The sequence below is a fragment of the Salmo salar genome, chromosome 06, assembly GCF_965601325.2.
Source record: "Salmo salar chromosome 06, fSalSal1, whole genome shotgun sequence".
Taxonomy (NCBI): domain Eukaryota; kingdom Metazoa; phylum Chordata; class Actinopteri; order Salmoniformes; family Salmonidae; genus Salmo; species Salmo salar.
Window position 1 is genome coordinate 89,182,501 of NC_138296.1, and position 24,842 is coordinate 89,207,342.

At 46.2% G+C, this 24,842-nt stretch overlaps 1 protein-coding gene across 1 annotated transcript in view; it reads right to left on the bottom strand.

Annotated features, from left to right (window-relative positions):
• Positions 1 to 24,122, bottom strand: part of LOC106608256 (uncharacterized) — a 47,274-nt gene extending 23,152 nt beyond the window's left edge. Inside the window, exons 1-6 of the mRNA XM_014206108.3 lie at positions 20,265 to 24,122; positions 19,913 to 20,024; positions 18,735 to 18,796; positions 14,001 to 14,668; positions 4,518 to 4,659; positions 2,259 to 2,346 (exon numbers count right to left, since the gene is read on the bottom strand). Of these exons, the coding sequence (XP_014061583.3) occupies positions 2,259 to 2,346; positions 4,518 to 4,659; positions 14,001 to 14,668; positions 18,735 to 18,796; positions 19,913 to 20,024; positions 20,265 to 22,934 (3,742 nt within the window). The 5' untranslated portion in view covers positions 22,935 to 24,122. The remainder of the gene's footprint in view (positions 1 to 2,258; positions 2,347 to 4,517; positions 4,660 to 14,000; positions 14,669 to 18,734; positions 18,797 to 19,912; positions 20,025 to 20,264) is intronic.
• Between the last annotated feature and the right edge of the window lie 720 nt (positions 24,123 to 24,842).

Below are 24,842 nucleotides of genomic sequence, written 5' to 3' on the forward strand. Positions count from 1 at the left end.
ACCTCCTGGTGGAGAATTGATCAATCTACAACTACGCTTTGTTCTCCCATCCAGGGTTTTAATCAAGATCAGCCCTGTTTGCTATGACCATTACCAGTGTGCTATCGTGAGAATGAATGTTGAGAGATTTCCACTTAAAAATTAAATAGATTTACTGTTGCTATCAAAGTCTTTCCAAAGGTTTAACAGTGCAAATGAAATGTGAACATACATGTATCACTCATTTATCATGAATGATGCTATGTATATGCCTATATAGCACTTGCAAAGTCATCAACAGTTATTGTTTCAAATTAACCCAGAATTCCATTAAAAATAGACAATACAATAGGCCTAGGATTTCAAGCTCTGGTTCATTTAAAATGGAATAATATTTAGTGATATTGTGTTTGGTTGTCAACACAACCAAATATCAACATTTGAAGGAGATATATATTCTGCTTGGATTGTTTCATCTGTGCCACTGACTTAGTCTGGCTTTAATTCCAGTTTGTCTACAAATTAATCATTGATATGTTGGATTCACGTCTCCATCTCAACCAAAAATCTATGTTAAAGAAAAGGACTAAATCAAATCAAAGTTTATTTAAAGTGCATTTAAAGTTTCCCAGTCTAAGTCAGTGGCACAATTGGAACTATCTAAAGAGATACATCTCCTTCAAATGTTGACATATGGTTGCCATAACAACCAAACACAATTCAACATCGCTTTTGAAATACAATAAATATCCTATTAACTTGTGGACAGTTTAAAAATGACATGTTGGATTAAAGTTAAAGAATGGAATTAAGTCAGTGGCTCAGGTGGAACAATCCAAGCAGTAGATCTAGTGATCTACATCTCATTTAAATGTTGATATTGAGTTGCGTTGTCAACCAAACACAATTAAATATTACTTTTGTTATACAGTAAATAGCCTAAAGTTAAGGCCATCTTACATCTAATGTAACATTGAACTGTAAAATGAGTAACACATCCATGGCCACATTTAGAGGTTACTGTAACTATAAAGTTCTCCTTATGTACTTTTAATGTAATCTAAACTGCAATCCAGGTCATTTGGTTCTGCTATTAAATGAAGCACAGCGATATTAATTAACTTTTTACTGCAGTGGGCTAAATCAGGGTCACACAGAGTGTTTCTTGGTAGTCTTAAACTAATCTACTGTGAAACAAAAGTTTACACCTCACACACATGGTTATGGACTTAAAGAAAGAAGACACCTGTACCACTTCAGATATAGATTTAAAATGCATTCAATTTTGAGTTTGCATATTAATATTACACTTTCTATACATCACAGAAGTCTGAAATATAACAAAACCGTTTGCTATAGAAACACTGGATACATTTCTCTTATATTTTTATTTTAGAATGTTTATGAATTCTGAAATTCTGAAAATATGAATAACATTCCACCAATGAGGCCACTAGAGGGTGATTTGATCATTTTACTGCAGGAAAGGGATCTATACTGTTGTATAAATAAACAAAACATCTTTTTGATTTTTAAAAATTGTATTCCAATTTAAACTTTGCTGGACTTTAAAATGTTTGAAAGTGCAGTGATAGACATTTTGGGTGACAACTAAACCCAAACTAATTTTTCCATTGGAATTTCGTTGTGGTTGAAAGCATAGTGATAACACATTGGACATTCAACTTAGTTTTGGTGGTCTTTTTGAATGGGTGAATATAGGACGTAATTGCATTGATCTCAACCAAATATTACCCAATTATCCACGTTGAAATGATGTGCTGTGCCCAGTTGCATTGATCAACGTCTCAACCAAATATTACCCAATTATCCACGTTGAAATGATGTTGTGTGCCCAGTGGGTGGTGCTTGAGTTGTGGGTTTGAGTTCAACGTGGGACACAAATATTAAATATAATGTATGTGTAAACTATAAATCGTGCTAGACTATCTTAGATTAAAGTTGTGTGCTCTGGTCCTACATGGGCCACATAGGCATTTATCTACTATTTATGTAATAACTTTGGATAAAAGCCTCTGTTGAATGTCAAGATTACATTTAAAATAGAGTATATATGCACCCTTCTTCTCAGAGACGATGTTAGATGTACAGTATATATCAGTGGATTTCAAACCTCATCTCGGGGATACCAGACGTTTCACTATTTTGTTGTAGCCCTGAATTAGCTCTCCCGATTCAACTAATCAAGGTTCACCTAATCTGATTCACCTAATAATCCCAGAGGAGAGGTTTGAAAACCAATGCTATGTGTCACTCACCTTGCTGTATGTCCTTCATCTCCAGGTGCAGACTAGAGATGAGTATCCCAACGGCCTGGGAACGCTTCCCATCCAGAAGCTTCATGATCTGCAGGAGGAGAGAAAACTGTGTGAGTAGAAGTTGCCTCTAACCACTGACACAGGGTCAGATATTAGTCTTCCATTCTAGCAGCTTAATGATCTGATGGAGAAAGAGAGAAAACTGACAATGGGTCAGATATTAGTCTTCCATTCTAGCAGCTTAATGATCTGATGGAGAAAGAGAGAAAACTGACACTGGGTCAGATATTAGTCTTCCATTCTAGCAGCTTAATGATCTGATGGAGAAAGAGAGAAAACTGACACTGGGTCAGATATTAGTCTTCCATTCTAGCAGCTTAATGATCTGATGGAGAAAGAGAGAAAACTGACACTGGGTCAGATATTAGTCTTCCCATCCAGCAGCTTTATGATCTGACCAGGGAGAGGAGGACAACACAGTGACCATGACAACAGTGGAGCGTGGCTGACCATCAGACGAGGTAAGAGGAAGGGAGCTGGACTAATGGAAACTAATAGAGGGTCATTAATGGAGAGCAGAGCCACTCTCTCTCTCTTCTCTCTCCCCCACTACCTTTTCTGTCTTTCTCTCTCTCTCTCTCTCTTCTCTCCCCTCCTTCTCCCCTCTCTCTCTCTTCTCTCCCCCTGCCCCTCTCTCTCTCTCTTCTGTCTCCCCATCTCTGTCTTTCTCTCTTCCCCCCCTCCCCTCTCTGACTCTCTCACTCTCTTCCCCCCCCCCCCCTCTCTCGTTCAATTCAATTCAAAGGGCATGGGAAACATATGTTAACATTACCAAAGCAAGTGAAGTAGATAATAAACAAAAGTGAAATAAACAATAAAAAATTTACAGTAAACATTACACTTACAGAAGTTCCAATAGAATAAAGACATTTCAGATGTCATATTATGTATATATACAGTGTTGAACTGATGTGCAAATAGTTAAAGTACAAAAGGGAAAATAAATAAACATAAATATAGGTTGTATTTACAATGGTGTTTGTTCTTCACTGGTTGAACTTTTCTTGTGGCAACAGGTCACACATCTTGCTGCTGTGATGGCACACTTGTGTTTAACCCAATAGATATGGGAGTTTATCAAAAATCTTTGTGGGTCTGTGTAATCTGAGGTAAATATGTGTCTCTAATATGGTCATACATTTGGCAGGAGGATAGGAAGTGCAGCTCAGGATATTTTTGCAGCTCTCTCTCTCTCTCTCTCTCTCTCTCTCTCTCTCTCTCTCTCTCTCTCTCTCTCTCCTCTCTCTCTCTCTCGCTCTCTCTTTCTCTCTCTGATGAAGAATATCATCACAGTCCAAAGAGGTAATAAAGTACATTGAAGGTCACAACATGGTGTGCAGTATCTATTAAAGTGGAAACCTTGCATAATTCATAGCCAGAGCTGTAGCTGGAAGACTTTTCCATGTGTCTTGGCTGACTATAGAAAGATGACCATGGGGACTTCATCTTGGCTGAATATAGATAGATAACCATGGGGACTTCATCTTGGCTGAATATAGATAGATGACCATGGGGACTTCATCTTGGCTGAATATAGATAGATGACCATGGGGACTTCATATTGGCTGACTATAGATAGATAACCATGGGGACTTCATATTGGCTGAATATAGATAGATAACCATGGGGACTTCATCTTGGCTGAATATAGATAGATAACCATGGGGACTTCATCTTGGCTGAATATAGATAGATGACCATGGGGACTTCATCTTGGCTGAATATAGATAGATGACCATGGGGACTTCATCTTGGCTGAATATAGATAGATGACCATGGGGACTTCATCTTGGCTGAATATAGATAGATAACCATGGGGACTTCATCTTGGCTGAATATAGATAGATGACCATGGGGACTTCAACTTGGCTGAATATAGATAGATGACCATGGGGACTTCAACTTGGCTGAATATAGATAGATGACCATGGGGACTTCATCTTGGCTGACTATAGAAAGATGACCATGGGGACTTCATCTTGGCTGACTATAGAAAGATCATGTCCATTCCAAGAGCAAATGCAGACACTCTTGGCCTCCAGCAATACAAAAATGCTGAATATTTGGAGAAAAACTGTAGTTACAGCTAGATGTAGTGAAAGTCCCAGGCTGGTATGTTTAATCGTCAGATACCAGTGTTCTCTAGTGGACAATAGACACATTGCTACCTTGTATTGAGCTACATACAGACTACTGTACCTTCTTGGCCTTGGCTTTCTTCTCATAGGCCTCTGCCAGAGGTCTTCTCTTGGTCTGTATGGTGGTCTTGGAGAACAGGTCTTCAAACTCTGTGGTGTTGATGATGTCGGGTTCCTCAAGAGAGTTCCACAGTGTGTCTTTACTGGGAAAGGAGAAGATGGGGGGGAAGAGAGAGAGAGCGAGAGAGAGAGAAAGAGAGTTAGTGAGAGAGAGAAAGAGAGAGAGAAAGAGAGTTAGTGAGAGAGATAAAGAGAGGTAGTGTGAGAGAGGTAGTGAGAGAGGTAGTGAGAGAGGTAGTGAGTGAGAGAGGTAGAGAGAGAGGTAGTGAGAGAGAGAGAGAGAGTTAGTGAAAGAGAGAGGTAGTGAGAGAGAGAAAGAGAGAGAGGTAGTGAGAGAGAGAGGTAGTGAGAGAGAGAAAGAGAGAGAGGTAGTGAGAGAGGTAGTGAGAGAGAGAAAGAGAGGTAGCGGGAGAAAGAGAGGTAGTAAGAGAGAGAGTGTGAGAGAGAGAGAGGTAGTGAGAAAGTGAGAGAGAGAGGTAGTGAGAGAGGTAGTGAGAGAGGTAGTGAGAGAGGTAGTGAGTGAGAGAGGTAGTGAGAGAGGTAGTGAGTGGGAGAGGTAGAGAGAGAGGTAGTGAGAGAGAGAGAGAGAGAGAGAGAGAGGTAGTGAAAGAGAGAGAGGGGTAGTGAGAGAGAGAAAGAGAGAGAGAGGTAGTGAGAGAGAGAGGTAGTGAAAGAAAGAAAGAGAGAGAGAGGTAGTGAAAGAGAGAAAGAGGTAGTGAGAGAGCGAAAGAGAGAGAGGTTGTGAGAGATCGAAAGAGAAAGAGGTAGTGAGAAAGCGAGAGAGAGAGAAATAGGTAGTGAGAAAGTGAGAGAGAGAAAGAGAGAGAGAGGTAGTGAGAGAGAGAAAGAGAGAGAGAGGTAGTGAGAGAGAAAGAGAGAGCGAGGTAGTGAGAAAGAGAGAGCGAGGTAGTGAGAAAGAGAGAGCGAGGTAGTGAGAAAGAGAGAGAGGTAGAGAGCTCATGGGCTCCTGAGTAATTCTGCAAAAAGATTAATGTTGGATAAATGTAGATCAACTTCAATTTACAGGATACCTTCAATCCATATCAAAACTCCATACCTAAAACCTTGAATTTACAGGAAACCTTCAATCCATATCAACATTCCATACCTAAAACCTTGAATTTACAGGAAACCTTCAATCCATATCAAAATTCCTTACCTAAAACCTTGATTTTGGACAAAATGGCCTGAATGGACTATTACTACCAAGGACTATCAAGAAAAAACTTCTAACAAACCAAAACCAGCAGAAGAAACACAGTGGAACCTGGATATACCATCCAACACAAAACTGAGTGAGTAATATTCAGTCTGAACCTACTTCTGAAGCCAAAAAGTAAAAGACAATAATCTCTAGGTCATTTTGTTATATAAAGCTTCATAAATAAGGCTACGAAGCTACCAACCTGCTAGCACAGAACTAACCTGGCTGCAGCTTCAATTAGCACTGAAATGCAGAGGCCTTTGAAGCCCCCATGGCTTATCCCTGTGGAGAGGTCATTGTAATACAGTACCCCATGGATATTAAAAATAACACTGCACAGAATAAGGACAATCCAGAGACATTATTTGCTGACTGCTACAAAGAGGGGAATGTAAGCAACTTAATTTTCCACAAAGACCATCCCCTGGCATGACACAGTTGTCACGTCCTGACCAGCAGAGGGAGGTATTGTATCAGTTTTGGTCAGGATGTGGCAGGTTTTTTGTATGTTAAGGGTTTGTGTTGGGGATTGGACTCCCAATTGAAGGCAGGTGTGTTGGGTTGCCTTTGATTGGGAGTCCTATATAGAAGGGTGTGTTTTTCTTTGGGATTGTGGGTCGTTGTCCTTGCACTGCGTTGTATGTGCATGCAAGACTGTTGCTGTCGACTTTATTGTTTTGTCCAGTGGATACTTTACTCCTTTTTTTTAAATAAAAAAAACATGATTATCCACATACCTGCTGCGCCTTGGTCCATTCATGACGACATTTGTTACAGAACTACCCACCACCAAAGGACCAAGCAGCGGAAGAGGAGGAAGCCACAGGAGAACAGGGTGGTTGAATGGACATGGGAGGACGTCCTGGACAGCAAGGGAGTCTACACTTGGGAAGAGATCCTGGCCAGAAGGGATCGCCTCCCATGGGAACAGGTGGAGGCACTCAGGAGAGTGGAGGCAGCTGGACAGAGGAACCAACGCGAACGTTATGCTGGAACACGGCTGGCGAGGAAGCCGGAGAGGCACCCTCAATAATTTTTTGGGGGAGGGCACACGGGTAGTTTGGCCAGGCCAAGGAAGAGCCGTAAGCCAGCTACCCGTGATTACAGGGAGGTGCGTATGAGGTGGAGGGCGCCATGTTACGCTGAGGTACGCACCATCTCGCCTATACGGACGCACAGGCCAGTCCGCCCTGTACCAGCGCCTCGCATGTGCCAGGGTGAGGGGAGCATCGAGCCGGAAGGGGTGATGCCAACCCTGCGCTCAAGACCGCCAGTGCGCCTCGACGGTCTGGTGTTTCCCGCTAGACGCACTAGCATGGAGGTGCGTGTCTCCAGGCTGGCACGTCCAGTACCAGCCCCACGCATCAGGTGTCTAGTAAGTCAGCCCAGCCTCGCCAGTCAAGAGTCGCTAAAGCTGCCCGCCAGTCAAGAGTCGCCAGAGCTGCCCGCCAGTCAAGAGTCGCCAGAGCTGCCCGCCAGTCAAGAGTCGCCAGAGCTGCCCGCAGTCAGGAGTCGCCCTGCTGCCCGCCAGTCAGGAGTCGCCAGAGCTGCCGCCATTCAGGAGTCGCCAGAGCTGCCCGCCAGTCAGGAGTCGCCAGAGCTGCCGCCATTCAGGAGTCGCCAGAGCTGCCCGCCAGTCAGGAGTCGCCAGAGCTGCCCGCCAGTCAGGAGTCGCCAGAGCTGCCCGCCAGCCAGGAGTCGCCAGAGCTGCCCGCCAGCCAGGAGTCGCCAGAGCTGCCCGCCAGCCAGGAGTCGCCAGAGCTGCCCGACTGCCCGGAGCCGCCAGAGCTGCCCGACTGCCCGGAGCCGCCAGAGCGGCCCGACTGCCCGGATCAGTGAGAGCGGCCCGACTGTCCTCCGGTCCAGCCCGAGTGGCCCGCCTGTCCTCCGGCCCAGCCCGAGTGGCCCGCCTGTCCTCCGGCCCAGCCCAAGTGGCCCGCCTGTCCTCCGGTCCAGCCCGAGTGGCCCGCCTGTCCTCCGGTCCAGCCCGAGTGGCCCATCTGCCCGGCGCAGCTATCGGCGCCACCGAAGTGGGCGACGCCGAAGGTGGAGCGAGGTCCACGTCCTGCACCTGAGCCACCTCCTGGAGAGGTGGGTTGGGGAGGGAGGGTGTAGGGAGGGTTTTGTCCAGTGGATACTTTACTCCTTTTTTTTAAATTAAAAAAACATGAGTATCCACATACCTGCTGCGCCTTGGTCCATTCATGACGACATTTGTTACAACAGTGCTATATTAACCAGACCATCCCCTGGCATGGCACAGTGCTATATTAATCAGACCATCCCCTGGCATGACACAGTGCTATATTAACCAGACCATCCCCTGGCATGGCACAGTGCTATATTAATCAGACCATCCCCTGGCATGACACAGTGCTATATTAACCAGACCATCCCCTGGCACAGTGCTATATTAACACAGACCATCCCCTGGCATGACACAGTGCTATATTAACCAGACCATCCCCTGGCATGGCACAGTGCTATATTAATCAGACCATCCCCTGGCATGACACAGTGCTATATTAACCAGACCATCCCCTGGCATGGCACAGTGCTATATTAATCAGACCATCCCCTGGCATGACACAGTGCTATATTAACCAGACCATCCCCTGGCATGGCACAGCGCTATATTAACCAGACCATCCCCTGGCATGGCACAGTGCTATATTAACCAGACCATCCCCTGGCATGGCACAGCGCTATATTAACCAGACCATCTCCTGGCATGGCACAGTGCTATATTAACCAGACCATCCCCTGGCATGGCACAGTGCTATATTAATCAGACCATCCCCTGGCATGACACAGTGCTATATTAACCAGACCATCCCCTGGCATGGCACAGTGCTATATTAATCAGACCATCCCCTGGCATGACACAGTGCTATATTAACCAGACCATCCCCTGGCATGGCACAGTGCTATATTAATCAGACCATCCCCTGGCATGACACAGTGCTATATTAACCAGACCATCCCCTGGCATGGCACAGTGCTATATTAATCAGACCATCCCCTGGCATGACACAGTGCTATATTAACCAGACCATCCCCTGGCATGGCACAGCGCTATATTAACCAGACCATCCCCTGGCATGGCACAGTGCTATATTAACCAGACCATCCCCTGGCATGGCACAGCGCTATATTAACCAGACCATCTCCTGGCATGGCACAGTGCTATATTAACCAGACCATCCCCTGGCATGACACAGTGCTATATTAACCAGACCATCCCCTGACATGGCACAGTGCTATATTAACCAGACCATCCCCTGGCATGACACAGTGCTATATTAACACAGACCATCCCCTGGCATGACACAGTGCTATATTAACACAGACCATCCCTGACATGGCACAGTGGTATTAGATCACACTACCTCTATGACAAGAGAGAGGGTATTGGCCCAGCGTGGCCAATACTAGACATTGAGGAAATTGAAACAACCTCTGTTAACATGTACAAGTCTGGGACAGTAATGGTGCAGGCCATCCTCAGTCTGGGACAGTAATGGTGCAGGGCATCCTCAGTCTGGGACAGTAATGGTGCAGGGCATCCTCAGTCTGGGACAGTAATGGTGCAGGGCATCCTCAGTCTGGGACAGTAATGGTGCAGGGCATCCTCAGTCTGGGACAGTAATGGTGCAGGGCATCATCAGTCTGGGACAGTAATGGTGCAGGGCATCCTCAGTCTGGGACAGTAATGGTGCAGGGCATCATCAGTCTGGGACAGTAATGGTGCAGGGCATCATCAGTCTGGGACAGTAATGGTGCAGGGCCTCCTCAGTCTGGGACAGTAATGGTGCAGGGCATCATCAGTCTGGGACAGTAATGGTGCAGGGCATCCTCAGTCTGGGACAGTAATGGTGCAGGGCATCCTCAGTCTGGGACAGTAATGGTGCAGGGCATCCTCAGTCTGGTACAGTAATGGTGCAGGGCATCCTCAGTCTGGGACAGTAATGGTGCAGGGCATCCTCAGTCTGGGACAGTAATGGTGCAGGGCATCATCAGTATGGGACAGTAATGGTGCAGGGCATCATCAGTCTGGTACAGTAATGGTGCAGGGCATCCTCAGTCTGGGACAGTAATGGTGCAGGGCATCATCAGTCTGGGACAGTAATGGTGCAGGGCATCCTCAGTCTGGGACAGTAATGGTGCAGGGCATCATCAGTCTGGGACAGTAATGGTGCAGGGCATCCTCAGTCTGGGACAGTAATGGTGCAGGGCATCCTCAGTCTGGGATAGTAATGGTGCAGGGCATCCTCATGTAGTTCCAGACGGACTTTTACGGGATCAAAGAGAGAGCACAGCAGGAAAAGATCTCTCTCTGTGATGACTCCCCCATCCTGAGTCAGTCTGATCACACCTCTTCAAACTGTCCTGCAGACGAGGATCGTCCCCCCCCCACCACTGAACACACCCAGGTCCCATAACTGCACTGCTCATCCATCATTGAGAGGGTTAAATTCACAGAGCTGGAGAGAGACATGGTGGAGCTCAGAGAGCTAGTCCACACAATCCAGACAGAACAAACTCACAAAACAGACCAGCACAACTACATCCCCCCAACAAGACCCGGAGGGCAGAAGGTGGAGACGGACGGCTGTCTGAGAGAGCTGGCTGCTCTACGGACTGGGGTGAGAGAACTTAAAGAGGCACACATGGCACTGAAGGAGGAGTTGAGAACGCTGAGGTATGACAGAGAGCAGGACACTCCCCCAGAGAAGCCAGCAGAACAGCCCACCTCAGACCCGGACCACAACCTCAACACAACAATGGGACAGACAACACAGCACCCACCAACCCAACAGGGGACAGACAACACAGCACCCACCAACCCAACAGGGGACAGACAACACAGCACCCACCAACCCAACAGGGGAGAGACAACACAGCACACACCAACCCAACAGGGGAGAGACAACACAGGACCCACCAACCCAACCGGGGAGAGACAACACAGGACCCACCAACCCAACAGGGGACAGACAATACAGCACCCACCAACCCAACAGGGGACAGACAACACAGCACCCACCAACCCAACAGGGGACAGACAACACAGGACCCACCCCTCCTAACAGCCCCCCGGTCAGCTCCCCTGTTAGCTCTCTTGACAACCCCCACACATCCACTGAGGACACACAAAAGCCAGAGATTGTGCTCCTCATTGACTCAAATGGCAAATACATTCAAGAGGATAAATGTTTTCCCAAACACAAAGTGGCTAAACTCTGGTGCTCAAACACTGGACATACCCTGGAGCTGTTGTCAGAGGACAGACTAGGGTCCCCCAGCCACATCATCATTCACACGGGCACAAATGACCTGAGGGACCAGCAGGAAAGGGTGGCCACAGCACTCTAGGGAGTGATTGAAAAAGCTTCTTCCACTTTCCCCAACGCACCAGTGTTTATCTCCACCCTGGAACCACGAAAATACTTTCACCCTGCCACCATACAGTGGGTGAATGCAAGCATTTCGTGAGACTGTGCCTCAAAACCTAATGTCTACCTGGCCTACCACTCCACCCTGGACTTGAACAGCCTTTACGACCAGGTCCACCTCCACAAGGCAGCAATCCCAACTTTTGCCAGGACCCTGAAGGACGTCACCCTCAACCGTAGCCTCAGCACCTCACAACGGACACCCCACCCAGACCAGACCTGAAAGACCCAATCCTGAAGGACCTGCACTGAGAGAACCCACGCCAAGAGGACCTACACCCAGACCACAGCATCACCAGCCACACCCAACCAGCTGACACCACCCCAAACAAACCCTGGCAACACCTTGTATAGCCCCCCCCCCCCCATACCAGACCTATGCCCCTTCTGCCCACCCCATGCCCCCTGCCCCTGCAGCAAGGACCTCAACATGACAGCAGGACATATGCCCAGGCCGTGAGTAGAGCAACAGGCCCAACCCCCACTATTACACCCGCCCAAGACCCATCCTGTGACCTAAGAGGTATGTATCAGATGCTCAACATGCTCTGCTCACACCTACTGTGATGGTCCGGACCTAAACCACAGAACTGGACAAGAACCTGACACCATTAGCACACAGGGGGACAAACACCATCCTGGAGGAGAGAACATTCCCTCCAAGAAGGGCCTTCTATGCCATCAAAAGGAACATAAAATTCGACATACCAATTAGGATCTGGCAAAAAAATACTTGAATCAGTTATAGAACCCATTGCCCTTAATGGTTGTGAGGTCTGGGGTCCGCTCACCAACCAAGAATTCACAAAATGGAACAAACACCAAATTGAGACTCTGCATGCAGAATTCTGCTAAAATATCCTGAGTGTACAACATATAACACCAAATAATGCATGCAGAGCAGAATTAGGCCGATACCCGCTAATTATCAAAATTCAGCAAAGCAACGTTAAATCCTACAATCACCTAAAAGGAAGTGATTCCCTAACCTTCCATAACAAAGCCTCACCCACAGAGAGATGAACCTGGAGAAGAGTCCCTAAACAAGCTGGTCCTGGGGCTCTGTTCACAAACACAAACAGACCCCACAGAGCCACAGGACAGCATCACAATTAGACCCAATCAAATCATGAGAAAACAAAAAGATAATTATTTGACACATTGGAAAGACTTTACAAAAAACAGAGCAAACTAGAATGCTATTTGGCCCTAAACAGAGAGTACACAGTGGCAGAATCCCTGACCACTGTGACTGATTCAAAATTACGGTGAGCATAGTATTACAGTGAGCATAGTATTGCTATTGAGAAAGGCCGCCGAAGGCAGACCTGGAACTCAAGAGAAGACAGGCTATGTGCACACTGCCAACAAAATGAGGTGGAAACTGAGCTGCACTTCCTAACCTCCTGCCAAATGTATGACCATATTACAGACACATATTTCCCTCAGATTACACAGACCCACAAAGAATTCAAAAGCAAACCCAATTTTGATAAACTCCCATATCTACTGGGTGAAATACCAGTGTGCCATCACAGCAGCAATATTTGTGACCTGTTGCCACAAGAAAAGGGCAACCAGTGAAGAACAAACACCACTGTAAATATAACCTATATTTATGTTTATTTATTTTCCTTTTTGTACTTTAACTATTTGCACATCATTACAACATTGTATATAGATATAATATGACATTTGAAATGTCGTTATTCTTTTGGAACTTTTGTGAGTGTAATGTTTACTGTAAATGTTTTTTTTGTTGTTAAATTTGACTTTTGTTTATTATTTATTTCATATGTTTCCCCATGCCAATAAAGCCATTAAATTGAATTGAATTAAATTAAATTGAATTGAAATTGAATTGAATTGAAATTGAATTGAATTAAATTGAAATGAATTGAAATTGAATTGAGAAATATGTCTAGATCAGTTCCATACACAGTGTGTAATGTTGTGCTATTTTCTCTCTTCCTTTCTCACCACCAGGATGAAACACCATCCAGAGAGGATGTTGGTGTTGAGCAACAGCAATTTAACAGAGCCACACGCAGAACATTACAGGCTGTGGTGGACTACATTGGCTGGATGGAGAACTGTGAGTGAGAACAAGTACGTTCACAAGGTATCAGTTTACAGTACAACAGTAGAGAGATGGATGCCACTAGAATCCATGCCTGGTGTGTTACTGGCAACTGTCTCGCAGACCACACTGAGTTGTCTAGTGTACAGCCACCCAAGACGTTTATACCAGGCTCTTACGAGACAAACTTAGAACAAGATTGGGGTGGAAGCGATTTGTTAATGGAACTCATATTCCACAAGGAATGAATAGGTTTAACAAGAACTCGAAAAAGTGGTTGAACAAAATAGTGAGGGATTACTAGCCTGGTCCTAGGTCTGTTTGGCCTGACAGTAACAATATGAGTTATCTATAGGCCTTCACAACAAATAGATACAGGACCAGTGTAAGAGATTGCATCTAGTCCAGGTCACTGTAAAGCTTTGTGACAACTGCTGATGTAAAAGGGCTTTATAAATACATTTGATTGATTGATTGACTGATTGATTAATCAATTTGACAGGGATAATGAACACTAATTACATTCTGTAAATGTGCCAGATTTAGCCAGCTGGCTAGTTTTCATCGGTAGTTCCTGGGCAGACAGATACAAAAAAAAAATTATACAATTTCCCCCCCCCCCCAAAAAATCTAAAATAAAACTTTCCCTATTTAATTGAATTGATTGTTAGTTGTAACACCTACTTGTTGTCCTGTGTCTGTATCCTGGTCCAGTAGAGAGGCTTCATGGGGCAGGCTGGTTGCACAGCCGGCTTCCTGGGGGGTTTATCTAGCATGGTACTGAAGGTCAGACACCCTGGAGGGGGAGGTGGTGGGGGGCCACAGCCTGGTGGAGGGGGTGGAGGTGGAGGGGCGGACCCTGGTGGAGGGGGTGGAAGAGATGGAGGGGGCCCGTCGAGTCCCTGGGTCTGGGTTAGAGCAGGAAGGAAAGGAAGAGGAGGAGGAGGAGGGGGAGGAAGGGCTAGGTTGCCTGATAATAAGCCTTCATGAGGTGCAGGTGGCTCGGATAGTGGGAGTGGAGGAGCAGGAGGTAGAGGGAGATGAACGGGGGAAGAAGAGGGAGCGGTAGCCTGTCCAGACAGATTTAGACTGATAGAAGCCAGGTCCAGTCTCTTAGGCAAGTTGAGGGGGGGTTGGGGGAAGGTCATGTGGTCCGTCTGGACGCACACAGTGTGGAAGGCCCGGGATGAGAGGTCATCTCCCGTGGATACGGCCACGTCTCGGAGGTCTCCACGGCGGTGGTGGGCACCCAGGGCCAAGTCACTTTGTAGCCTGGCCAAGGTGACCTCCAGATGGGATACACACTCTTCGTTGTCCCCTCTCAGCTGGCGCAGCTGCTTCCTATAGTCCTCCTGCATTCATATTTATAGGAGGTTAAGGTTAGGGTTGTTTTAGGGTTAGAGTTGTTTTGGGATTAGGGTTGTGTTGGGGTTGTGTTAGGGTTAGGGTTGTGTTAAGGTTGTGTTAGGGTTGTTTTGGGGTTAGGGTTGTGTTGGGGTTAGGGTTGTGTTAAGGTTAGGGTTGTGTTAGGGTTGTGTTAGGGTTGTGTTAAGGTTGTGTTAAGGTTAGGGTTGTGTTAGGGTTAAGGTTGTGTTAGGGTTATTTTGGGGCTAGGGTTGTTTTGGGGTTAGGGTTGTGTTGGGGTTGTGTTAGGGTTAGGGTTGTGTTAGGGTTGTGTTAGGGTTAGGGTTGTGTTAGGGTAAGGGTTGTGTTAAGGTTAGGGTTGTGTTAGGGTTGTGTTAGGGTTGTTTTGGGGTTCGGGTTGTGTTATGGTTAGGGTTGTGTTAGGGTTGTGTTAAGGTTGTGTTAGGGTTAGGGTTGTGTTAGGGTTAAGGTTGTGTCAGGGTTATTTTGGGGCTAGGGTTGTTTTGGGGTTAGGGTTGTGTTAGGGTTGTGTTGGGGTTGTGTTAGGGTTGGGGTTGTGTTGGGGTTGTGTTAGGGTTGTGTTAGGGTTGTTTTGGGGTTGTGTTAGGGTTAGGGTTGTGTTAAGGTTAGGGTTGTGTTAGGGTTGTGTTAGGGTTGTGTTGGGGTTGTGTTAGGGTTGTGTTAGGGTTGTGTTAAGGTTAGGTTTGTGTTAGGGTTGTGTTAGGGTTGTGTTGGGGTTGTGTTAGGGTTGTGTTAGGGTTAGGGTTGTGTTAGGGTTATTTTGGGGCTAGGGTTGTTTTGGGGTTAGGGTTGTGTTGGGGTTGTGTTAGGGTTAGGGTTGTGTTAAGGTTAGGGTTGTGTTAGGGTTGTTTTATTTATTTATTTTAATTTATTTTATTTCACCTTTATTTAACCAGGTAGGCCACAAGTTGTCATTTACAACTGCGACCTGGCCAAGATAAAGCAAAGTAGTGCGACAAAAACAACAACACAGAGTTACATATAAACAAACGTACAGTCAATAACACAATAGAAGAATCTGTATACAGTGTGTGCAAATGAAGTAAGGAGGTAAGGCAATAAATAGGCCAATAGTGGCGAAGTAATTACAATTTACACTGGAGTGATATATGTGCAGATGAGGATGTGCAGTAGAAATACTGGTGTGCAAAAGAGAAGAAAAACAAAAACAAATATGGGGATGAGGTAGGTAGTTGGTTGGATGGGCTATTTACAGATGAGCTGTGTAGAGCTGCAGTGATCGGTAAGCTGCTCTGACAGCTGATGCTTAAAGTCAGTGATTTTTGCAATTTGTTCCAGTCATTGGCAGCAGAGAACTGGAAGGAAAGGCGGCCAAAGGAGGTGTTGGCTTTGGGGATGACCAGTGAAATATACCTGCTGGGGCGCGTTCTACGGGTGGGTGTTGCTATTGTTACCAGTGAGCTGAGAAAAGGTGGAGCTTTACCTAGCAAAGACTTATAGATGACCTGGAGCCAGTGGGTTTGGCGATGAATATGTAGCGAGGACCAGCCAACGAGAGCATACAGGTCGCAGTGGTGGGTAGAATATGGGGCTTTGGTGACAAAACGGATAGCACTGTGACAGACTGCATCCAATTTGCTGAGTACAGTGTTGGAGGCTATTTTGTAAATGACATCGCTGAAGTCGAGGATTGGTAGGATAGTCAGTTTTACGAGGGTATGTTTGGCAGCATGAGTGAAGGAGGCTTTGTTGCAAAATAGGAAGCAGATTCTAGATTTACATTTGGATTGGAGATGCTTAATGTGAGTCTGGAAGGAGAGTTTACAGTCTAGCCAGACACCTAGATATTTGTAGTTGTCCACATATTCTAAGTCAGAACCGTCCAGAGTAGTGATGATAGTCGGGCAGGCGGGTGCGGGAGGCGATCGGTTGAAGAGCATGCATTTTGTTTTACTAGCATTTAAGAGCAGTTGGAGGCCATGGAAGGAGTGTTGTATTGTGTTTAAGCTCGTTTGGAGTTGTCCAAAGAATGGCCAGATATATACAGACTGGTGTCGTTTACTTAGAGGTGGATCAAAGAATCACCCGTAGCAAGAGCGACATCATTGATATATACAGAAAAAAGAGTTGACCCGAGAATTGAACCCTGTGGCACCAGAGATCCGGACAACAGGCCCTCCGATTTGACACACTGAACTCTATCTGAGAAGTAGTTAGTGAACCAGGCGAGGCAGTCATTAGAGAAACCAAGGCTGTTGAGTCTGCCGATAAGAATACGGTTATTGACAGAGTCGAAAGCCTTGGCCAGGTCGATGAAGACGGCTGCACAGTACTGTCTTTTATCGATGGTGGTTATGATATCGTTTAGGACCTTGAGCGTGGCTGAGGTGCACCCATGACCAGCTCGGAAACCAGATTGCCTAGCGGAGAAGGTACGGTGGGATTCGAAATGGTCGGTGATCTGTTTGTTCACTTGGCTTTTTGAAAACTTTAGAAAGGCAGGGTAGGATAGATATGTCTGTAACAGTTCGGAGGGGGATGACTGTGGCCGCTTTCCAATCTTTAGGAATCTCAGACGATACGAAAGAGAGGTTGAACAGACTAGTAATAGGGATTGCAACAATGGCGGCAGATAATTTTAGGAAGAGAGGGTCCAGTTTGTCTAGCCCAGCTGATTTGTAGGGATCCAGATTTTGCAGTTCTTTCAGAACATCAGCTGTCTGGATTTGGGTGAGGGAGAAGCGGGGGGGGGGGGGGGGGGCTTGGTCCAGTTGTTGTGTTAAGGTTAGGGTTGTGTTAGGGTTGTTTTGGGGTTAGGGTTGTGTTAGGGTTGTGTTAGGGATAGGGTTGTGTTAGGGATAGGGTTGTGTTAGGGATAGGGTTGTGTTAGGGTTGTGTTAGGGTTAGGGTTGTGTTAGGGTTGTTTTGGGGTTGTGTTAAGGTTAGGGTTGTGTTAGGGTTATGTTAGGGTTAGTGTTGTTTTGGGGTTGTGTTAAGGTTAGGGTTGTGTTAGGGTTAGGGTTGTGTTAGGGTTGTTTTGGGGTTGTGTTAGGGTTAGGGTTGTGTTTGGGTTGTGTTAGGGTTGTGTTAAGGTTGTGTTTGGGTTAGGAAACTCATTTAACTCATTTAACTCAAGGAAGTGCAAGAACAGTTAGGGTTGTGTTACAACAAGAACAGTTAGGGTTAGGGCTGTGTTACAACAAGAACAGTTAGGGTTGTATTACAACAAGAACAGTTAGGGTTGTGTTACAACAAGAACAGTCAGGGTTGTGTTACAACAAGAACAGTTAGGGTTGTGTTACAACAAGAACAGTTAGGGTTGGGGTTGTGTTACAACAAGAACAGTTAGGGTTGTGTTACAACACAAACAGTCAGGGTTAGGGTTGTGTTACAACAAGAACAGTTAGGGTTGGGGTTGTGTTACAACAAGAACAGTTAGGGTTGGGGTTGTGTTACAACAAGAACAGTTAGGGTTGTGTTACAACAAGAACAGTTAGGGTTAGGGTTGTGTTACAACAAGAACAGTTAGGGTTGGGGTTGTGTTACAACAAGAACAGTTAGGGTTGTGTTACAACAAGAACAGTTAGGGTTAGGGTTGTGTTGCAACAAGAACAGTTAGGGTAAATTTGTGGTTGTGTTACAACAAGAACAGTTAGGGTTGGGGTTGTGTTACAACAAGAACAGTTAGGGTTGGGGTTGTGTTACAACAAGAACAGTTAGGGTTGTGTTACAACAAGAACAGTTAGGGTTGTGTTACAACAAGGACAGTTAGGGTTGGGGTTGTGTTACAACAAGGACAGTTAGGGTTGTGTTACAACAAGGACAGTTAGGGTTGTGTTACAACAAGGACAGTTAGGGTTGGGGTTGTGTTACAACAAGGACAGTTAGGGTTGTGTTACAACAAGGACAGTTAGGGTTGTGTTACAACACAAACAGTCAGGGTTAGGGTTGTGTTACAACAAGAACAGTTAGGGTTGTGTTACAACAAGAACAGTTAGGGTTGTGTTACAACAAGAACAGTCTGACCTACAGGTCTGTGGCTAAGTTGGTGTAGTACTGTGCTTTACTGACCTGTATTTTCTCCACCTCCTCGTTGCATTCTCTCTTCAGCTGCAGGAGGGCTGCCTGGTGTTCTGGAGGACAGAGAGAGACTCATCAACAGGAACAAAACGATCACAACTGAACTGTGTTCTACTTCACATATGGTTACCATTCCTCGTCGTGTTCTCTTAATCACACTTAAGCCATTTATAGATGTATCTGTTTGTTGGATAATCTTGGCATGGGTGTTTTCTTTGTAGGATAAACAGCTGGTGCTTAGGTGTGTTTTTAAGAGTGTGTGCACAAGGAGAGGCCCCTGACAAAACACACACACACACACACACACACACACACACACACACACACACACACACACACACACACACACACACACACACACACACACACACACACACACACACACACACACACACACACACACACACACATCTGATGTGTTTTCTAAGGGATTAGAATTGAAGAAATGAATGGAATCGCTCCTGTCACCACCGTACACACAGCCTGTCCCAAAACACTGCCCATGTGACATTACTCATCTAGAGACCAGGAAGCAGCCTGATGCTGTGGACAGTCACAGGGACAGGGTGGAGTATTTACCTTACAATTAGACCATGCTATTGTACATGTACCATAGAGATACCACAGAGCAAACATTGACTCTCTCTCTCTGTCTCTCTGTCTCTCTCTCTCTGTCTCTCTGTCTCTCTCTCTCTCCCCCCTCCCCTCTCTCTCTCTCTCTCTCTCTCTCTGTCTCTCTGTCTCTCTTTCTCTCTGTCTCTCTGTCTCTCTGTCTCTGTCTCTCTGTCTCTCTCTCTCCCCCCTCCCCTCTCTCTCTCTCTCTGTCTCTCTCTCTCTGTCTCTCCCCCTCCCCTCTCTCTCTCTCTCTCTCTCTCTCTTTGTCTCTCTCTTTCTCTGTCTATCCACTGTTCTGTCTACTACATACTGTAACCCATAGAGCTCAGTTAGTCACAGCAAGAAGCTGGCCCGGCTGGCTGCATGGGCCACATGGGTCAAGGCTACGGGCTGAATCCTTGTGATCTTGAGATCTGTACATAGAACTAGAATCTCTCTTTGACATCATGATAATATAATAATATATAATCAGAGGTATCTCACACACATATCCACATACCTCAAGTTAGTGTAGCATTCCAGCCATAGTGAATATGTGTTTACTAGTAGATTACCTGCTTCTGTGTATTTCAGTCCAACCTTCTCCTCCTTAGTCGGGGGCCAGATGGCCTGCAGACGGCCTGGGGTGGACCGGTCCTCTCCATCACCTGAGATCGATGCCTCCGGCTGGGGGGATAACAGCAACAGAACATTAGGAAAAATATTACAAAGTAATGCTTTATCAGGCATAGAGCACTTACTACAGACGTCACTGAGTAATGAAATGACTGCATGGTAATCACTCATATAATCAGTATTTGTATGTATGCACTGTGCTGTAAGTCACTTTGGATAAAAGTGAGAAACAGCAAAACATGATAGAGTGTAGACAAAGACAGAGCTAGACAACAAAACACAGATGCATACTTTTGAGTCAGTGATGTTTTTCTTTTCAGGAGTCTTGGAGGTTCTCTCAAAGATCCAGGCCTTCCTCTTTGCCTCCTGGTCGCCCCTGTCTCCCTCTCTCCTCAGGGGCCTGGGGATGAAGAAGGCCTTGAAGGCATCGAACGCCACCTCAGCACTGGAGGGAGGAGGCTTCTGAGGTTCTAAAGGTTCTGAGAATTCTAGAGTCTGTGAAGGTTCTGAAGATTCCGGAGGCTCTATCAAAGACAGAACTTCAGTCTTCTCTTTCTCTGTGTCCTGGTCTGTCTTTTTCTCCTCTCCTGTTTTCTGCTGTTCTCCTCCCTCTTCCTGTTCTGTCTTCTCCTTCTCCTTCTCCTCCATCCCATCCTCAGGTTCAACTCTGACTCCTTCGGTCTCGTCTGAGGGTTCTGACTCCCTCCTGTACTCTGCTGTAGACTCCCACCTGTCCTCTCCTGAAGATTCCCTCCTCTCCTCTCCTGTAGACTCCCTCCTGTCCTCTCCTGAATACTTCCTCCTCTCCTCTTCTGTAGACTCCTTCCTCTCCTTTCCTGTAAACTCCCTCCTGTCCTCTCCTGTAAACTCCTCTGTCTTACTGTTAACATCCTTCTCCAGGTTCAGGAACTGGGAGAGCTGGTCCAAGAAGCTCCCCTGCCTCCTGCGAACTGCCTTCAGCTTTCTCCTCACAAGCTTGTCCACACTCAGGCCTGCTGGGGTTGATGTTTTGATCTTGCCCACTATGTCCTGTTCCGGCACTGTCGCCCCCTTCTTTGGGATCCTCAGACCACTGAACAAGGCAGGGAATTGGAGGGGCTTGTCCACGGGGGAACCGGGGGAGAAGGTGGTTCTGGTGGAGATGGTGCCAGAGGGAGGGCCACTGGTTGGACCTGGGGTTAAGGCTGGGAGCCCATCCTGGGGACTGGCTGGTGCTGGGAGCCCGTCCTGGGGACTGGCTGGTGCTGGGGTTGGGGCTCCATCCTGGGGACTGGCTGGTGCTGGGGTTGGGACTCCATCCTGGGGACTGGCTGGTGCTGGGGTTGGGACTCCATCCTGGGGACTGGCTGGGGCTGGGGTTGGGACTCCATCCTGGGGGCTACAGGGCTGAGAGGACTGGGCTGTAGAATGGGCTGTGATCTCAGACACAGGAACAGATGCGTGAGGAAGTTCCTCGACCAGTGCATTAACAGTCTCCCCAGCCTTTAACAGGCTCTCAGTTTCAGCCTCTCCAGCTTCTAATAGTCTCTCAGTTTCAGCCTCTCCAGCTTCTAACAGACTCTCAGTTTCAGCCTCTCCAGCCTCTAACAGACTCTCAGTTTCAGGATCTCCAGCCTCTAACAGGCTCTCAGTTTCAGCCTCTCCAGCTTCTAACAGACTCTCAGTTTCAGCCTCTCCAGCCTCTAACAGACTCTCAGTTTCAGGATCTCCAGCTTCTAACAGTCTCTCAGTTTCAGCCTCTCCAACCTCTAACAGACTCTCAGTTTCAGCCTCTCCAGCCTCTAACTGTCTCTCAGTTTCAGGATCTCCAGCCTCTAACAGGCTCTCAGTTTCAGGATCTCCAGCCTCTAACAGGCTCTCAGTTTCAGAGACTGTATGCTGCCGGTCATCAGATATAGGCTCAGTCCTGGTCATGGTTATCACCAGTTTTCTGGTGTTTGAAGGTAGTGGTGTACTAGTAGCAGGTTCCCCAGCCATTACTGCAGAGGGGTTAGCAAGGTCTGTGGCTACAACATCAGCAGCAGGTAAGTCTTTGCTGTCAGCAGGTGAGTCTTGGCTGTGGTTATCATATGTAAATATTTCCTGATAACTTCTGGCTCGTGGATTGGTTTCACTGTCTGTTAACCAGGCCAGCCTGTTGTAGTTGTCTGTCGACACCTCTGTGTGCTTCATCTCCTTGACTTTGTCTTTATCATAATTGTTTGTGACCCTATCTTGATGACGGTTGTTTGTTGACACACACTGACTGTGCTGGTCAGTTGATTCCAACTTGTCTGTACTGGGACAGTCAGTTGTCATGTCCTGATTGGCTGTGTCTGTGGTATTTTGTGTGTCTATAGGCTCCTTCATACTGCAGTCCTCTGAAGACACACTGTTCCTATGTTTGTTTATCATCACTCTCTGTTCAACAGGGTCAGTTGACCCACTATATCCTTGTAAGTAGGACAGCCTTTCTGAAATGCAATCATCTGGTTGGTCTGTTGACTCACCATATATACCTAAATGAGACTCTGAAATGATGTCTTCTGGTTGGACAAGACAGTTGCTGTTTGCATTCTCTTCCTTTTCTGAGTCCATGTTCCTCGGTACTACAGTCATCTGGCCCAGAGTTCCATTCATGCTGTCATGTTCCATAACTGTGGTGGTAGTGGTGGATTCTCCATTCTTCTGCACCACACCTACTGCACTTGAATCCTTTCCTTCTGTCCTCTCATTTCCATTGACTTCAACAACTTCATGACTGCTGTGGATGTTCCCAGGAGAAGTGTTGGGAGAAGTGTCTGTCTCGCTCTCTTCAGAGAGAGTCTGGAAGAACTTCAGGACCGCCATCATGTCGTCAGGCCGCTGAGACTCTGACCTGTCTGGGTGAGTAAAGACGGTGGAGAATCTGTCAAGGAATGAGTTGGAAGAGGCCTTCCCCTGAGCGGCGTCAGTGTTGTCGTTAGTGTTCACTCCGTTCATGGTTGAGATCTTTATCAAATGCAGGTTTAAATCATGTAAAAATAAATCAGAACTAATATGATTCAGGTCCAAAGCACAGTCAGCGATCTCCCCACATACCGTTCAGTTTAATGCATGTCATGGACTTTAACCTGTCTCCAATCCAGGTAATGCTGTGTTAGTCCATCACAATGTGGCCATTCAGTGTTGATGGGAAATAATACATCTATACACCTGAAGAAACACACCCTGCCTCTGCTCCAAAGGAAAATAACTTGACAAATAAGAAAAAGGCATCTCAAATTAAAACCTCTTTTTGTAGCCGCTGTAACAGTTGATGGAAGTTTGAGTATTTATAATCTTTGATAGATCCTCCAAACGTTGAAGGGTTTTAATGGGGATACCACATGCCAGAGCTCGAAAATATTTTGTGGGGAAGAAACATCAGCATGGAAAAAGTAACCAGAAATAGCATTTCGTCATGCAGTGAGTCATGCAGGGAGTTAGTTACCAGTACTTTTTGCAACACATTCTAAAAGTACTGGAAAAAAGGCAATGCTTCAAAAAGAGTTGAGCTCTATTATTCACCAGTCTCATCTTCTACTTCTCTGTTCAGATCCCCCTGTCTTCTGTTCAGATTCCTCTGTCTTCTGTTCAGATCCCCCTGTCTTCTGTTCAGATTCCTCTGTCTTCTGTTCAGATCCCCCTGTCTTCTGTTCAGATCCCTCTGTCTTCTGTTCAGATCCCCCTGTCTTCTGTTCAGATCCCTCTGTCTTCTGTTCAGATCCCTCTGTCTTCTGTTCAGATCCCCCTGTCTTCTGTTCAGATCGCTCTATCTTCTGTTCAGATCCCCCTGTCTTCTGTTCACATCCCCCTGTCTTCTGTCGTTATGTTACATCCTCTAGAAACATAATAAGTAAAAGCAGGTAATCTTTTGGTCTGGTCCTCTTCTCCTCTAACTATCCAGCCTCTCCTTCCCTGTTCACCAAAGACAATCTGCTTCTGCCTTAGACTGCAGCAGACCTCTTCCTCCTCCAACTATCCAACTTCTTCTTCTCTCCTTACTGATGACACTCGAGCTCAGCAGTAGCACGACCGTATCAGACTGTGACTGACCACGCCCTGAGAGTTCCGTTTTGGAGTGATACTCTGGTATCCACCCAGACCACAGCACAGCACACCACACCCAGACTGACTGACTGTAGGGTAAATGGGAGACAGTACACTTCTTCAAGCGCTGAGCTCTATAGTGGCAGCCCATAGTGACGTGGCTGTGGAAGTCTCCGTCTCCACTCAGCATTTCTGACCCCACCTACACTTCTTAAACCAATAGAAAGTTGGTCTTGTTTTCTCACATTATTTGTTTATTTTGATCCCCATTAGCTTTTGTAGAAGCATCAGCTACTCTTCCTGGGATCCACAAAGTAACAAAACACTGATAGACTGCTAGACAAGGACAATCACACAAAACACTGATAGACTGATAGACAAGGACAGTCACACAAAACACTGATAGACTGATAGACAAGGACAGTCACACAAACACTGATACACTGATAGACAAGGACAGTCACACAAACACTGATACACTGATAGACAAGGACAGTCACACAAACACTGATAGACTGATAGACAAGGACAATCACACAAAACACTGATAGACTGATAGACAAGGACAGTTACACAAAACACTGATACACTGATAGACAAGGACAGTCACAAAACACTAATACACAAGGACAGTCACACAAAACACTGATACACTGATAGACAAGGACAGTCACAAAACACTAATACACAAGGACAGTCACACAAAACACTGATACACTGATAGACAAGGACAGTCACAAAAAACGTCTTGTTTTCTCACATTATTTGTTTATTTTGATCCCCATTAGCTTTTGTAGAAGCATCAGCTACTCTTCCTGG